This window comes from Globicephala melas, chromosome 6 (assembly GCF_963455315.2).
Source record: "Globicephala melas chromosome 6, mGloMel1.2, whole genome shotgun sequence".
In the NCBI taxonomy this organism is placed as follows: Eukaryota; Metazoa; Chordata; class Mammalia; order Artiodactyla; family Delphinidae; genus Globicephala; species Globicephala melas.
In genome coordinates, this window is record NC_083319.1 from 36,558,740 (window position 1) to 36,576,277 (window position 17,538).

Sequence of the window (17,538 nt, forward strand, 5' to 3'; positions counted from 1 at the left end):
GGGCCCAGCCGCTCCACGGCATGTGGGATCTTCCCGAACCGGGGCACGAACCTGTGTCCCCTGCATTGGCAGGCGGACTCTCAACCACTGCGCCACCAGGGGAGCCCCACTTCCTAGTCTTTGTCTCCTCTTACACACTGAGAACCTTTCACAACACAAAGAGAAGGGATGGGAGACTTTCTCAGTCATCTTTCCTTATCTCCACTCTTAAAAGTAATGCATTTGTTGTAAAATAAGAATATGCTAACCCACAACCTGAACATCACTGAAAATATGTAAAGGTTGATAGCCTGAGTGTTTTTTCAATACTTAGTTATTTTGTGGATCTGTAGCATTCTCCTCCATTTGGGCAGTGAATTTTTAGAATTCAGAGTTCCATGTCTTAGCTTGCATCAAGCTTTGCGGTACAGGTTTATACATATGAAAGCCAATGATTATGATTGGTTGCTAGCATATTGTACCTCAGAAAGTCAATGTTAATCAAGTCTGTTTTACCACACGTGGAGATCACATTTCTAATGCTTATGTGTGGTTCATGTATGAGTTTGTCAAGTCTTAGTTGTTCTGTTGTTTTGTTTTAATCAGAATATCTAAATATTAATGGTTATTTTTCACTTTCTAAGTTTTAGGATTATCAGAACATAACTGATTTTCTTATTAAAATCAAGGGGTTAAAAACAACTACTTTTAATAGCACCATTAAATATAGGGAGAAAATAAGGTTAGTGTGAGGAAAGTTACAAGAGCATTTGTATATGGTTCTGAAAACTATTTTCTATTTTAGTTATAACAAATGTGAATTATAATATTCTTAAGTATAGAAGGAAAATGACATGGTTTTTTGAATACATCTGCTAAATAATTTAGAATGATCAAAAGTAACCATTTAGCAGTTTGCTTCATTCCCGTCAGTTTAATCAGTTCTGTTTTATATGCTTATATTTTAAAATGTAACATAGTATGTAACCTCATATATTCTTTAGCTAATATTAACATTTTTGTTGTAGCAGCAGGTGCCAATCAAAAGTTCCCTAATGCCCAAATGATTAGAATTTGCAGGAGTAGACTGGAGATAGGAGAGGCTCTATTAGAAAACACACAGCCCTCATCAGACTTTCAGTTAACTTGTAATTTTGACAGTTTTGATGAGAGACTCAATTGGAAAATTGAGTTGTGTGGGGAATCCTGGAGAGTTAATAATTCAGTTAAGTGATCCATACCAATTTTATAGCTAAACCCTTGAAAACTTGAGACTGTGCTTCAACATTAACAGGTATGGGTTTTTAATTATCTACCACTCCCATGATCTACCTGAAATGCCATGTCTTTCCCAAAGATATTCTATGACATTCTAGTTAAGAACTGATGAACTAGATCAGTTGACTGTTTTTTAATGTTTTAAATAAATTTTACTTTGTCCACATAAACATTATTAAATAATAAATGTAATGGCCTTAAATAACAGGAATAAAGAGGCAGGCAAGTGTGATTTTAAATCAAATCAAGGGCCTACTTAAATTATACCCCCTTAAGCAGAAACTGACACACCGTTGTAAAGCAATTATACCCCAATAAAGATGTTAAAAAAAAATTATACCCCCTCCTAAATTGATCTCTCAGCTAAGAATTAATGCCTAAAAGAATAACTGTTAACTGATGGGAGGACATAGTAGATTTTCTCAGCTGAATTAGAGCTTTAAAGAGGTGGTCAAGTACCATAGAAATTGTTTATTGCCCTGTTGTGTACCTTGTGTGTTGTTACCTGGTTAATTTTATGATATTTTAAAGAAAAGTTAACTTTTCATTTGATATTATTTACTGTGTATCTCCCTTTCCCACCCCACCCCACCCCTCGTTTCTTTTAAAGGTATTTAATTCAGGTTGATAGTGTATTTTTTCCCTCCTTTACACTTTGTGGTAAACATACTTAAACACCTATGCATGTAAACAGTAATGCAAAAATCCTTAAAAGATTTTATTCAGTTGATTGATTTTGTTGCATTGGCAGAGTGAAGATAGTCCAAGTCCCAAGAGACAGCGCCTCTCTCATTCAGTCTTTGATTATACATCAGCATCACCAGCCCCCTCACCACCAATGCGACCATGGGAGATGACATCAAATAGGCAGCCCCCTTCAGTTCGACCAAGCCAACATCACTTCTCAGGGGAACGATGCAACACACCTGCACGCAACAGAAGAAGGTTAGTTGGTTACAGTTACTTATTAAATTTGTGGTCATTGGTAGATTTGTGAATTTTTTTTTAACATCAGAAAGCATTTTTTCTGTAGGAATTTTATAAACACATCAACACCTTTTTACTTGTACGCTTACACACGAGAAACAACGTTACAAGTTGTTTAGATTTCTACAGTCCGTCATGAGAGTTCATTTAGCTTGTGACTGACAGAAGAAGGAATTGAAAGGCTAAATTGGTTTACCTAAAATCAATCCGTACCATTATATGTGAATTCAACTACTTTAAGGTTTAAGACTTTTTGTGGGCTAGCCTTCAATCCATATTACTGAAAAATGCATTTTATAGTTTATAACTATAAGGAAATATAGAACCATGGTCTTAGGAATGAGCAGCCTCTTTTTCATGCAATTCTTATCCACTCCATTCTTAGAAATGAATAACCTCTCTCCAGATATTCCTTCTGTATCCTCTAAGGCAACTGGGAGCTTAATTAAGTTTCTTTAAAATTGTGGAGCCTGTGATATGAAGAGTGACTGAAATTTAGTTTGACTTTCAGTCCTGTCTTCCATATAGGACTTGCCCCTTGCTTTTCCTTCCCAGGGGAATACATTTCCTGAGCTGCTTCCTCTTTAGTAGTTGTCTGAGGTCATACCTTTCTTCTTCCAAGGAAATAGAGCATACTTGGGGTGAGACAACTGTTTATATGTCCAGGATGTGGTATTACAGACTAAATGTTTGTGTCTCCTGAAGATCCATAGGTTGATGCCTTAGCCCCCAGTGTGGATGTATTTAGAGATGAGGCCTCTAAGGAATTAATTTAGGCTGAATGAGGTCATAAGGATGGGGCCCTGATCCAAGAGGATTAGTGTCCTTATAAGAGGAGACTCTAGGAAGAGAGCTCTCGCTAGAAACCAGCCATGCTGGCACCTTGATCTTGGACATAGTCTCTAGGACTGTGAGAAAATGAATTTCTATTGTTTAAGTGAGTCTGTGGTATTTTATTAGGGCAGCCCTAGGAAACTAATACTGAAGGAGTCTTAAAACCCATCATTCATTGTTCCAAATAAGACAAGATAAACCTGTTCCTGAGCTGTATTCTGTTGACACACTAAGACTTTTACATTATCTGGTGCAGTATTACCCAATTATATGGGAATGTTTAAGTAAAATAATGTTATGCCAACCAGGTAAAATATTTTATAGCTGTTAAATGTTATAGCATGAGGAAATAAGGTTGGTTGTTTCAAGGTTACAGCCTGAGCCCCTGCTGTAATCTTTCCTATTGCTTTATGGCGAAATGTGACGTACATTCAGGAGAACTTGTAAAACAAGTGTACACTTAAAAGGATAACACACAGGTGTGCCCAACACCTAGGTTAAAATAGAGCATTAAAAACCCTCCTTCTGATAACCCCTGTCCTGTGATTTGTCGTCACTCGCAAACATTTGAGGAAAGCCAACATTTGAGGAAAGCCAACAAAGTGAAAGAAGGGCACCGAAACTCAATACAAGAAAGAACTTGAAGAAACCATTAATAGAAGAAATAAAACAATTAAGAGAATAAACAAAATAGAATTTTAGAATAAGTGTAGCATGAGAGAAGTGGAAGAGATTGTATCCATAAAAATCAACTGGAAATCTTAGTTGGTAAAATTAATAAACAGGCAGAAAAAACATCTTGGTCCCTGGAAGATCAAGTGAAGGAATTTTCCCAGAATGTAGTGTAAAAGGGCAAAATGGAAAGTGTGGGAAAGAAATTTAAATATAGGCAAGAGTCATCAGTTCTGAATATGTCTAATCATATTTCCAGGCGGAAACAATAGAAGGGAACAATTTAGACAGAAATAGTACAAAATCATTTTCAGGAATTGAAGAGGGACTTCTCTGGTGGCTCAGTGGTTAAGAATCTGCCTGCCAATGCAGGGGATGCAGGTTTGAGCCCTGGTCCGGGAAGATCCCACATGCCACGGAGCAACTAAGCCTATGCGCCACAACTACTGAGCCTGCACTCTAGAGCCTGTGAGCCACAACTACTGAAGCCCATGTGCCACAACTACTGGAGACCGTGCTCCACAACAAGAGAAGCCATTGCAATGAGAAGCCCGCGCCACAACGAAGAGTAGCCCCCGCTCGCCGCAACTAGAGAAAGCCCGTGTGCAGCAACGAAGACCCAATGCATCCATAAATAAATAAATATTTTTTTAAAAATTGAAGAAAGACTGAGTGTTGAGCAAGATCTTGGTGAAATTTAAGAATATGCACAAACATTCAGAGATGAAGAATGTTGAACAATAAGAGATCCTCCCTGAATCATACATCATGATCAAGAGGGATTTATCCTGGGGTTGCAAGGATTTTTCAGTATCCACAAGTCAATCAGTGTGATACACAACATTAACAAATTGAAGAATAAAAACCATATAATCGTTTCAATAGATGTAGAAAAAGCTTTTGATAAGATTTAGCATCCATTTATGATTGGATAACTCTCCAGAAAGTAGGCATAGAGGGCACATACCTCAACATAATAAAGGCCTTATATGACAAACCTACAGCTGACATCATACTCAACGGTGAAAACCTGAAAGCGTTCCCTCCAAGATCAGGAATAAGACGAGGATGTCCACTATCGCCACTTTTACTTAACATAGTTTTGGATGTCGTAGCCAAAGCAGTCAGACAGGAAAAAGAAAAGGAATCCAAGTTGGAAAGGAAGAAGTAAAATTGTCACTGTTTGCAGATGATGTGATACTATGCATAGAAAATCCTAAAGATACCACCAGGATACTACCAGAGCTCATCAATGAATTCAGTGGAGTTGCAGGTTACAGAATTAATATACATAAATCTGTTGCATTTCTATACGTGAATGACAAACCATCAAAAAGAGAAATTAAGGAAACAGTCTCATTTACCATCACATCAAAAAGAATAAAATACCTAGGAATAAACCTACTTAAGGAGTTAGAAGACCTGTACTTGGAAAACTGTAAGGCACTGATGAAAAAAATTGAGGATGACAAAAACAGATGGAAAGATATACCGTGTTCTTGGATTGGAAGAATTAATATTGTTAAAAGGACCATACTACCCAAGGCAATCTACAGATTCAGTGCAGTCTCCATCAAAATGCCAATGGCATTTTTCGCAGAACTAGAACAAATAATTTTAAAGTTTGTATGGAGACACAAAATATCCTGAATGGCCAAAACAATCTTGAGAAAAAACAACAGAGCTGAAGGAATCATGCTCCCTGACTTCAGACTATATACTACAAAGCTACAGTCATCAAGACAGTGTGATACTGGCATAAAAACAGACACATAGATCAATGGAACAGGATGGAAAGCCCAGAAATAAACCCACGCAGTATGGTCAGTCTGTGGCAAAGGAGGCAAGAATATACAATGGAGAAAAGACAGCCTCTTCAGTAAGTGGTGCTGGGAAAACTGGACAGCTACATGTAAAAAAATAAAATTAGAACATTCTCTAACACAATATACAGAAATAAATTCAAAATGGATTAAACAGCTAAATGTAAGACCAGATACTATAAAACTCCTAGAGGAAAACATAGGTGAACTCTTTCACATAAATTGCAGCAGTATTTTTTGGATCTGTCTCCTAAAGAGAAGAAAATTAAAGCAAAAATAAACAAATCGGACTTAATTAAACTTAAAAGCTTTTGCACAGCACAAAATTCATCGACAAAATGAAAGGACAGCCTACTGAATGGGAGAAGATGTTTGCAAATGATATGACCAATATGGGATTAATATCGAACATATATAAACAGCTCATACAACTCAATGTCAAAAAAAAACTCAGTTAAAAAATGGGCAGAAGACCTGAGTAGACAGTTTTTCAGAGAGGAAGTGCAGGTGGCCAACAGGTACATGGAAAGATGCTCAGTATTGCTAATCATCAGGGAGATGCAAATCCAAACCACAATGAGATACCACCTCACACCTGGCAGAACAGCTATTATCGAAAAGAACGCAAAAAACAAATGTTAGCAAAGGTGTGGAAAAAAGAGAACCCTTATACACTGTTGGTGGGAATGTAAATTGGTGCAGCCACTATGGAAAATAGTATGAAGATTTCTCAGAAACACTAAAAACAAAACTACCATATGATCCAGCAGTTTCACTCCTGGGTAGATATCCAAAAAAACCAAAAATACTAATTCAGAAACATATGCACCCCAGTGTTCATAGCAGCATTATTTACGATTGCCAAGGTATGGAAGCAACCTAAGTGTCCATCAACAGGTGAATGGATAAAGGGTGTGTGTGTGTGTGTGTGTGTGTGTGTGTTCCACACAATGGAATACTACTCAGCCATTAAAAAGGCCGAAATTTTGCCATTTGCAGCAACATGGATGGACTTGGAGGGCATTATGCCAAGTAAAATAAGTCAGAGAAAAACAAATACTGTATGACATCACTTATATATATGGAATCTAAAAAATACAGCTAACTAGTTGAATGTAAAAAAAGAAGCAGACTCACAGATACAGAGAACAAACTAGTGGTTACCGGTGGGGAGAGGGAAGGAGGACGGAGAGGGCTAATATAAGGGTAGGGGATAAGAGGTACAAACTATTAGGTATAAAATAAGCTGCAAGGATACATATACAACACGGGGAGTATAGCCAGTATTTCATAATGACTATAAGTGGAACATAACCTTTAAAATTGTGAATCACTGTATTGTACACCTGTAACTTACGTAATATTGTACAGCAACTACAATTAAAAAAGAAATAATAAAAGAAAAAAAAGAGAACCTTCTTGAAAGAATTATTAAATACTGTACTCTAGGAAGTGGAAGAATAAATGTAAGAAGTAGGATTTAATACCATTTGATTAGGAAAGGAAACAAAAAAGACATACTGCTAAGTCTGAATAAAGGTCTGTTGTTCAAAAAAAAAGAAAAAATTTCAGGAAAGATCTGAATGTAAAATGGGGACAGAGCAGAGAGAAGTAAAAATGTGCAATCTAGATGTTTTCAGAAAAATTGAATTATGTGTTTAAAAATTCAAGTGTAGTCACTAGAAGAATAGAACTGGAACATATAGCTTCCACACAATGAAACAGATAACATATATAGAAAATGCAATCCAACAAAAGGCAGGTCAGTGAGACCAGGAGGGAAGAGCTTTGTGCTGTTCACAAGTGATACATCTAAAACAAAGTGACAAAGTAGTACCTATCATAGATATAAAAGTCAACTGAAAGAAATATTTGTTCATCTTATCACTGTTTATTATTTCTAGATTTTCCAATAATTCTGCTTTCTAAATGTTCTACTACAAAGGCATACATAACAGATTTAATGAGAGGCAATTCAGTAAAGACAAGGACCAAAATTGTCAAGGAACTTATGTGTCAGCGTGAGAGCTTGGGTCTTAATTTGTGTTAAGTTTGCGTTATTGAAATTATGTTTGAGTAGGGAAGTGAGAGCAAGAAGCAACAACAGAATAAAACAATATTAAAAGGGACCCTTAAAGTTTGTGGACAGGCTGAGTGTTTTTTCGGGAGATGAGTGATCTGGGCGTATATTTTCTATTTTGATTGTAAGGTACACATTTTTTCACATCATAATGTCTCTAAATTGATGGTATAGTATAATCTAATTGGCAGCTTTCCTCCTCTTTTTAGTGATACATTAAACAGTCCTTTAAAATATTTTTACAGGTATAAAGCTATGTACATATACGTGAATTAGTATACATAGATAAATTTTCTTGTTCTTTTCTCTTAGAGAGACTAGAAATAGTGTAGCAGTCAGCGCACTTACCTTCTAAATACCATTCCACAGTCAAAGGAACCAGGGCTCTGGAAAACTGGTTAATTCCAGAGTTGGTATAGGGAAAATACAAGATAAGCCTAGAGCATATTGTCTGTATAGTAAGGAACAGTAGTAAAAGGGCACAGGAGCTAAACTGAATGTGCTCCCATTGGACAAAGTTGAAATAATTTTAACAACAAAATAAAACAATAGTGTGGATTATAACCTAAAGAATAAAATAAATATCCATTAGCCCATACTCATAAATAAGTGAATAAACAAATAAATGGGAGAGAGGGAACAGTTCTTCCTTATGGAATTCCAATTAATACATGTGGAAGAAATGAGGGGAGTAGAAAATCACCATTAGAATATTATAATAGTGATAGCTGAAGGTCCATTCATGCATGCTAAAGTTATTGGCAAAACTTTTAGCAGAAGCAGAATATTTGCATGGTCTCAAAGTATCTCCCCCCCCCCCCAAGTATTTGGTAATTACAAAGGGAAGAATGGTGATTTTGTAGTAGAGGGTCTTGGCAGAAACCAATTTAGCCAAGTGATTGGTGGTAAATACATAGGCATGAGTGATGCATGTGATGTCATGTGCCCCTGGATACAATGCACTGAAAAGGGCCTATCACCTCTGTGATATCCTTTCCAGTAATGCATAATGTCATGCAGATCATGCGAAAACATCAGACAATTCTGGGTTAAAGGGTATTCTGCAGAGTAAATATGTCTTCAGAGGTATCAAGGTCGTGAAAGACTGAGGAACTGTCATGGATTGGAGAAGACTAAGGAACCATGACCACTATATGCAATGATGGGATCCTGCACTGGATTTTTAGACCGTGAGGGGATATTGGTAGAAAAACTGGGTAAAATCTGAATACATTCTGTTGTTTAGTTAACAGTATGATACCAAGGTTTATTTCCTAATTTTGATAATTATTCTAATGGAAGATATTAACATGAAGGAAAGCTGGGTGAGGGGTACACAAAAATTACATTAAAATTATCTCAAAACATTAAAGTGAGTTCGAAGGTGGATGGCATCTGAAAATCAGTGAATACAGTATGTCAGTTTTGAAGCAGAAATGCAAAAAAGAGTTATGCTGAAAATAAAGATAGAGGAAGCAATAAATGGAGCAAGAACCTGGGAGTTAGTTTTAAGAGCACTGTAGAGGAGTTGATGTTGCAAAGGAGTGTCCCTTTTTCTTTTTAAGACTGGGCAGTTGAGAGTGAGAAGAAACAGATTTAGAGGTGCAGAGTGCAACAATTAAGGGAAAGGTGACCTGTCCTCAGTAAATGCTGCTGAGGTGGCTGTGTGCAGCTGTGTCTTGAAGGGGGCTGTTCGTCCTCTTTTGCCTAATGTGGAGTACATTTTTAATGAGGCCTGCTGCTTTTTCGAATTGTTATGCGTGCTGAGGCATTGTAAAAAGCAGTGGAGCTGAATTGTGGAATTGTAGGGAAGTGGAAGTTGGAAGTCTACTCATGATAACTTGTTATTTGTGTTAAACTATGTCCATGACAAGTGCATGGGGAGTAAAAGTGGTTTCCTTCAGTAACCAGATTCTACCTAAAAATTCTGTATATTACTGGAACATTTATGCTGATGCTATTTTGCCATCATTTCCATTCTCGGCATTTACCCAATTACTCGATTATTTGCAATTGTCAACAAATTAAATGTGTTTTAGTTATTTTATGTATTTTCTACTCTCGTTTTTTAAAATTGTCATTTTGGGCATATAGGAACTATGTCTTTTCTATGTGTCTTAGCCAGATAGACAAACATAAAATGCCCATTAGTCATATGTGGATTACAGCCAAGGTACATATGCAAATTAAAATTTGTTCTAAAATGTTTATAAAATAAAGGAGGCAAAATAATAGGTTAAACCATATGAAATTGCTGATATTTGACTATATTTGCCTATAAAAGGATCAGTTTTATACAATTAAACCCCCTCCCCCAAAATGACAGTGATTGGCTATTGATTTCTAAATAATCTCAGAGCTGATTATCAATTTTGTTTACTTCTGTTATATTTTGAAAAACATATACATTCTATTTAAATTTGTAAGTGTTCAGAGCTGATGATGAACCACAGCAATTCTTTAATACTCAAGCCTACCTTAGCATATACTACTAATGGATTACAACGAGAGACAATACAGAATCCTGATGGATCACAACAGTAAACATTATAACAACCTTTTTGACATTTTTGCTATATTACAGTCCTCCTGTCAGGCGCCAGAGAGGAAGAAGGGATCGTCTGTCTCGACATAATTCCATTAGTCAAGATGAAAATTATCACCATCTCCCTTATGCACAGCAGCAAGCAATAGAGGAACCTCGAGCCTTCCACCCTCCGAATGTATCTCCCCGTCTATTACACCCTGCTGCTCATCCACCCCAGCAGAATGCAGTAATGGTTGACATACATGATCAGGTATAGTAACAGAATGCCCAGGAAATACAGATGCTGAAAGTTGGTAGCAGTTTATTGAGGTTGGTTGTTTTTTATTGTAGATTTCTTCTAATTTTACCTAAAAGGAAACAATTTTACCCAAAATGAAGCTATTTTAGGTAAGTTCATCATTCTTCATTGAGGATTAAAATTTAAATTCTACACAGCTTCCTTAGAAGAAGGTTGAACTTTAAAAAATTAGGATCAAGGTTGTGAAAGCTCAGAATGACTTCATTATAATAGTTGGTTTAAAATGACCAATACAGGATTTATAGCGGATATCAGACAGCTGGTGGTTTGAGTCTATATTCCTGTTTCCCTCTCCCTTCCGGTTTCTTCTGGAGTAATTTAGTAGGCAAGACAGTTGGGTGCATCTTTGATTACAAGTTTCTCTAGGTCTCCATGGAGATGACAGGTACAGAGCTTCCTTTCCCTTTGTTCCTTCCAGGAACTGAGGGACTAGCTGAGAAGAGGGTTTGCCAGTCCTTAGAGCCTGAGGCCAAAATTGTATGATTTTCTGAGGTCAAAAAAGACACAAATCTAGGGACTTCGCTTGTGGTCCAGTGGGTAAGACTCCATGCTCCCAATGCAGGGGGCCGGGTTCAATCCCTGGTCGGGGAACTAGATCCCACATGCATGCCGCAACTAAAAGATCCTGCATGCCAGAACTAAGAATCGGCGCAGCCAAAATAAATAAGTAAATAAATATTATTTTAAAAAAGACAAATCTAGACATATTCTTATAAAGTTTATGGATTTTAAAGATAAGGAAAAAAAATCTTCCAAGTTTATAGACAGCAGAAATTACAAAGGAAAGGAAATCAAATCAGACTGGCGTTTGATTTTTTTTTTTTTTTAATCTACTGCACTGGATGCTGGAAAACAATGAAAGTACCGTATACTGACAGTTGAAAGAAAATGTGATTTTGCTCAGACATCCTTCTTCCTTCAGCCATGTTCTTTCCCTTTATGTTCATGAAACACTTAAAAAAATTAATCACATAATAATAAGTTTTAAAAAGAAAAGTTTTTCCAGACCATATTTTTTGTGGTCATAATCTGATAAAACTGTAAATCATAAGTTTTAAAAAAAGATTTTAAAAAAATGACACTGAAATATTTGAGACAAGGTTGTAAAGGAAAAATCTTCATACCATAGTCAGTGGGACAGGCCAAAGCTGTTCTCCAAGAAATTTTATAAACCTTCATTATGAACACTAATTGCTTGAGTAATTAGGGTGAAATGTTACAGAATAAACCAAAAGGAATTGGGATGAATAACTTACCAGGCAAACAACTAAAATTAATGATTTGAAAATCTATTCTTTTAAAAGGGAAGTAGCACAAAGAAAACCCAATCCTAGTGCTTTGAAAAGTTGGTAAGGATGGCACACCTCTTCTGAGCTTGGTTATAGAAAAAAGAACAAATGTAAAGAAGAGTAGGAATGATAAAAAGATATATCTCTATATGTAGGAAACATTCAAAGAATTTTTTCAGTTGTAAAATGAAAATAGCACCTGTTTCATAAGGGGTGTTGAAAGAATTAAGAGTTAATCCATTCTGAGCACTTAAACTAGTGCAAGTGGTAAGTGCTCAAGTATTGCTTCATTATTAACTATTATAATGAAATTTTATATATAACCCTGGGGGGGACAAAAGAAAACTTGAAGTTCCAAAAATTGACCCAATAATAACAGGAAAATTTGAATTACCACAGAAGTGTGAAAGCTAATCAGAGATTTACCAAGGCACGGTGACAAGATAGCTTCACAGCTGTTTTCTCTAACCTTTAGAGAGTGCTCAAATAATTCCAGGCAGCTTTTTTTTTAATAAGTCAAACTCTATTTTGTGAAACCAGCATAGTTTTAATACCAAAAGCAAATAAAGATAGTAATCCCCCCAAACTCCCTAATGCATAGGCAGAATTTCTAAATAGATGTTTAGAAAGTACACTATAGCACCATATCAAAAGAGTAATAAACTGTGACCAAATAAGATCTATTCCAAGTAAGAGACGATAGTTTTGTATGAAAATCATATCGCATTAGCAAATAATAGAAGAAAAAGCATATGATTATAATCAAAAGATGTTGAAAAGTCAGTTAAAGTTTACTAAGAACTCTAACAAAATAGAGCAAGAAGGAAATTAATTATAATAAATAAAACTAATAGCAAGTATCCTAATCTGTGAGTGACAAATCAGTAACTAGAGAGATACTTGCTCTGTTCGTATTTATTCAGTGTTATGTTAGGAGTTCTACCAAATGCAGAATGATATTGTAATGGATATAAAACATTGAAAGAAATCATTGTATCTTTCTCCCTCTCATTATATAATTGTAGTAGAAGAAAACACAAGATATTCTAGTTTGAAAGAATTTGATACAGTGCCTAAATGCAAATTACATGTACAGAAAGCAATAACTTATGTCGATCAGCTGATGAATAGATGCAATACGGTGTATCTGTGCAGTGAAATATTACTCAAAAAGTAGTGAAGTACTAATTCATGCTACCACATGGGTTAACCTTGAAAACATGCTTAGTAAAAGAAGCCAGTCACAAAAGGCTACAGATTCACAGTTGTATGATTTCATTTATATGAAATGTCTAAAATAGGCAAATCCATAGAAACAAAGTATGAATGAAGTGATTGCTTATCATTAGTAGAATAAATTAGGATACCTTCATACCATGGAATGAATCTATTACAAAGAATTACTTAGAATTATGCCAGGAATGTGAGTGATATCTGCAAGATATGGTTGAGCAAGAAAAACAAAATTGAGGCAAGTGTTACGTTCAATTTTGTAAAACATGGTGATTAAATATTTGTATACATAGGACTCTGAACATAGAGAAAAATACAGAGAAATATATACTAGGCGTGAGGGGGGTGAGTGCTAAAGTGAAGGGAAAGGGAAGGAGGGTAGAGATGGAACCAAAGAAAGAAAAGGAAAAGACTTAATTTCAGAAAAGATGGTATCTCGTTTATGTAAAGTTACTTATTGAGTCTACATATTGAAAAATGAAACAATTGCATATGTAAACACCAGAACAATACAAGACGTAGAAAACCTGAACAGACCAATAGCTATGGAAGAAATTAAAGGCATAATAAAAAACCTGTCTTTATAGATTACATCTGAATTCTGTCTAATCTCTATAAAGAACTGAAAGTTCCAATTTAAACTATTCCACATCATAGACAAAGATAGAATTTTCAAAGTATATTTTGTGAAGCTTACATAACCTTAATAATAAAACCTCAGACAGTACAACAGATGAAAGCGTTCAACTAGTTTCCCTCTTGAATACAGGTGCAGATGCTTTAAATAATAAACCATAGCTAGTGTTATACTAAAATAGTCTATTAGCAAAGTTGAAATAATGATTATTAGAGTTTATCCTGGCAGTGCAGGATAAGTTCAACATTAGGAAAACTTTTTTTTACTTTGTTTTTGTTTTGGGCTGCGTTGGTGCTGCGTTGGGTCTTTGTTGCTGTGCGCGGGCTTTCTCTAGTTGCGGCGAGCAGGGGCTACTCTTTGTTGCCGTGCGTGGGCTTCTCCTTGCGGTGGCTTCTCTTGTTGTGGAGCACAGGCTCTAGAGCGGAGGCTCAGTAGTTGTGGCGCACAGGCTTAGTTGCCCCATGGTAGGTGGGATCTTCTTGGACCGGTGCTCAAACCTGTGTCCCCTGCATTGGCAGACGGATTCTTAACCACTGCGCCACCAGGGAAGCCCAGGAAATGTTTTAAGGTAATAGATTTCATCAACACTCTAAAGGGAGAATGTTTTGTTAATAGATGCAAAAATATAAAATTTAGCCATCATGTCCAATAAAAGGTCTTATAATGGAAGAGGGAGTTTTATTTTCTAGAGCTGGTAGGCAAGGTTATTGAGACCGTCCCCATTGATTGAGGACAATTGACCATACTAGATAAATTATTAATATCCTAAAAGCATCAAAAGAGCTTAAAGATCAGAAGGAATTGCCAGGTCAAAATTTAAGGGATAGTAGGGATGATAGTTCTATCCTGAAGGCATGTTGTTCATTTATGCAAACTTGAACTTCAATTTTAAGTCCCATCATGAGGCACAAGAGAACAGGAATCAGAGACCACTGTTTAAGGAGTCCCCTCCTACATAGGTGACCCTTCTTAGGTAAAATAGGCACCTTAAAGGGCTGTATCCTTAGAATAAGAGTGATCAGAAACAAATGTAATTTGCGGCCAAATTCATATCAGACTGTGAAATTAGTGAAAGTACTTGGGATGGCAGGGGCCTAGAAAACATGCAGATTCTCTTTGGAGGAAGAAATCTTCAGGCTAGTTTTCAAAAAATTCAGGGACAGTAAGCAGTAAACAAAGTTAACCAAGTATGTGAGGAAAAAAGGACTACAAATGAAAACCAACAGAAATAGATCTACAGTGAGTTCACATAATCTATTTCTTTCTTTTTTTTCTTGATCTTTATTGGAGTATAATTGCTTCACAATACTGTGTTAGTTTCTGTTGCACAACGAAGCGTATCAGCCTTATGCGTACACATGTCCCCCTATCCCCTCCCTCTTTAGCCTCCCTCCCATCCTCCCTATCCCACCCTTCTATGTCATCTCAAAGCACTGAGCCAGTCTCCCTGTGCTACGCTGCTGCTTCTCACCAGCCAGCTATTTTACATTCAGTAGTGTATATATGTCGATGCTACTCTCACTTTGCCCCAGCTTCACCCTCCAACCCCATGTCCTCAAGTCCATTTTCTGTGTCTACCTCTTTATTCCTGCCCTGCAACTACGTTCATCAGTACCTTTTTTTTTTTAAGATTCCATATATATGCATTAGCATACAGTATTTGTTTTTCTCTTTCTGACTTACTTCACTCTGTATGACAGACTCTAGGTCCATCCACCTCACTACAAATAACTCAATTTCATTTCTTTTTATGGCTGAGTAATATTCCATTGTATATATGTGCCACATCTTCTTTATCCATTCATCTTGTCAGTGGACATTTAGGTTGCTTCCATGTCCTGGCTATTGTAAATAGTGCTGCAGTGAACATTGTGGTACATGTCTCTTTCTGAATTATGGTTTTCTCAGGGTATATGCCCAGTAGTGGGATTGCTGGGTCATATGGTAGTTCTATTTTTAGTTGTTTTTTTTTTTTTTTTTTGCGGCACGCAGGCCTCTCACCGTTGTGGCCTCTCCCGTTGCAGAGCACAGGCTCCAGACGTGCAGGCTCAGTGGCCATGGCTTACAGGCCTAGCCGCTCCAAGGCATGTGGGATCTTCCTGGACCGGGGAACGAACCTGCATCCCCTGCATCGGCAGGCGGACTCTCAACCACTGCGCCACCAGGGAAGCCCCTATTTTTAGTTTTTTAAGGAACCTCCATACTGTTCTCCGTAGTGGCTGTATCAGTTTACATTCCTACCAACAGTGCAAGAGAGTTCCCTTTTCTCCACACCCTCTCTGACATTTACTGTTTGTAGATTTTTTGATGATGGCCGTTCTGAGCGTCAAGAGGTGATACCTCATTATAGTTTTGATTTGCATTTCTCTAATATTAATTAGTGATGTTGAGCATCTTTTCATGTGCCTCTTGGCCATCTGTATGTCTTCCTTGGTGAAATGTCTGTTTAGGTCTTCCACTCATTTTTTAACTGGATTATTTGTTTTTTTGATATTGAGCTCCATGAGCTGTTTGTATATTTTGGAAGTTAATCCTTTGTTGTTTCATTTGCAAATATTTTCTACCATTCTGAGGGTTGTCTTTTTGTCTTGTTTACGGTTTCCTTTGCTGTGCAAAAGCTTTTAAGTTTAATTAAGTCCAGTTTGTTTATTTTTGTTTTTATTTCTGTTACTTTAGGAGGTGGGTCAAAAAAGATCTTGCTGTGGTTTATGTCAAAGAGTGTTTTTCCTATGTTTTCCTCTAAGAGTTTTATAGTGTCTGGTCTTACATTTAGGTCTTTAATCCACTTTGAGTTTATTTTTGTGTATGGTGTTAGGGAGTGTTCTAATTTCATTCTTGTACATGTAGCTGCCCAATTTTCCCAGCACCACTTATTGAAGAGGCTGTCTTTTCTCCATTGTATGTTCTTGCCTCCTTTGTTGTAAATTAGGTGCCCATATGTGCGTGGGTTTATCTCTGGGCATTCTATCTTGTACCATTGATCTGTATTTCTGTTTTTATGCCAGTACCATACTGTCTTGAATACTGTAGCTTTGTGGTATAGTTTGAAGTCAGGGAGCCTGATTCCTCCAACTCCGTTTTTCTTTCTCAAGATTACTTTGGCTATTCGGGGTCTTTTGTGTTTCCATACAAATTGTAAAGTTTTTTGTTCTAATTCTGTGAAGGATGCCATTGGTAGTTTGATAGGGATTGCATTGAATCTGTAGATTGCTGTATTGTGATCTGTAGATAACAATATTGATTCTTCCAATCCAAGAACATGGTATATTTCTCCATCTGTTTATGTCATTTTTGATTTCTTTTGTCAGTGTTACATAGTTTGCTGAGTACAAGTCTTTCGCCTCCTTAGGCAGGTTTATTCCTAGGTATTTTATTCTTTTTGTTGCGGTGGTAAATGGGAGTGTTTCCTTAATTTCTCTTTCTGATTTTTCGTTGTTGGTGTATAGGAATGCCAGAGATTTCTGTGCATTAATTTTGTATCCTGCAACCTTACCGAATCCATTGATTAGTTCTAGTAGTTTTCTGGTGGCATCTTAGGATTTTCTATGTATAGTATCACGTCATCTGCAAACGGTGACGGTTTTACTGCTTCTTTTCCAATTTGTATTCCTTTTCTTTCTTTTTCTTCTCTGATTGCCGTGGCTAGGACTTCCAAGACTATGTTGAATAATAGTGGCAAGGGTGGACATCCTTGTCTTGTTCCTGATCTTAGTGGAAATGCTTTCAGTTTTTCACCATTGAGTATGATGTTTGCTGTGGGTTTGTCATATTTGGCCTTTATTATGTTGAGGTAGGTTCCTTCTATGCCCATTTTCTGGAGAGTTTTTATCATAAATTGGTGTTGAATTTTGTCAAAAGCTTTTTCTGCATCTGAGATCAT

The 17,538-nt window shown here is 36.6% G+C and overlaps 1 protein-coding gene across 5 annotated transcripts in view; it reads left to right on the forward strand.

Annotated features, from left to right (window-relative positions):
- RNF38 (ring finger protein 38) overlaps positions 1-17,538 on the forward strand; it is a 123,321-nt gene that overhangs the window by 82,272 nt on the left and 23,511 nt on the right. For all 5 annotated transcript variants that reach the window (XM_030884243.3, XM_030884246.3, XM_030884248.3 and 2 more), the window contains 2 exons: positions 2,009-2,202; positions 10,238-10,451. In XM_030884243.3, the coding sequence (XP_030740103.2) occupies positions 2,096-2,202; positions 10,238-10,451 (321 nt within the window). In that variant the 5' untranslated portion in view covers positions 2,009-2,095. The remainder of the gene's footprint in view (positions 1-2,008; positions 2,203-10,237; positions 10,452-17,538) is intronic.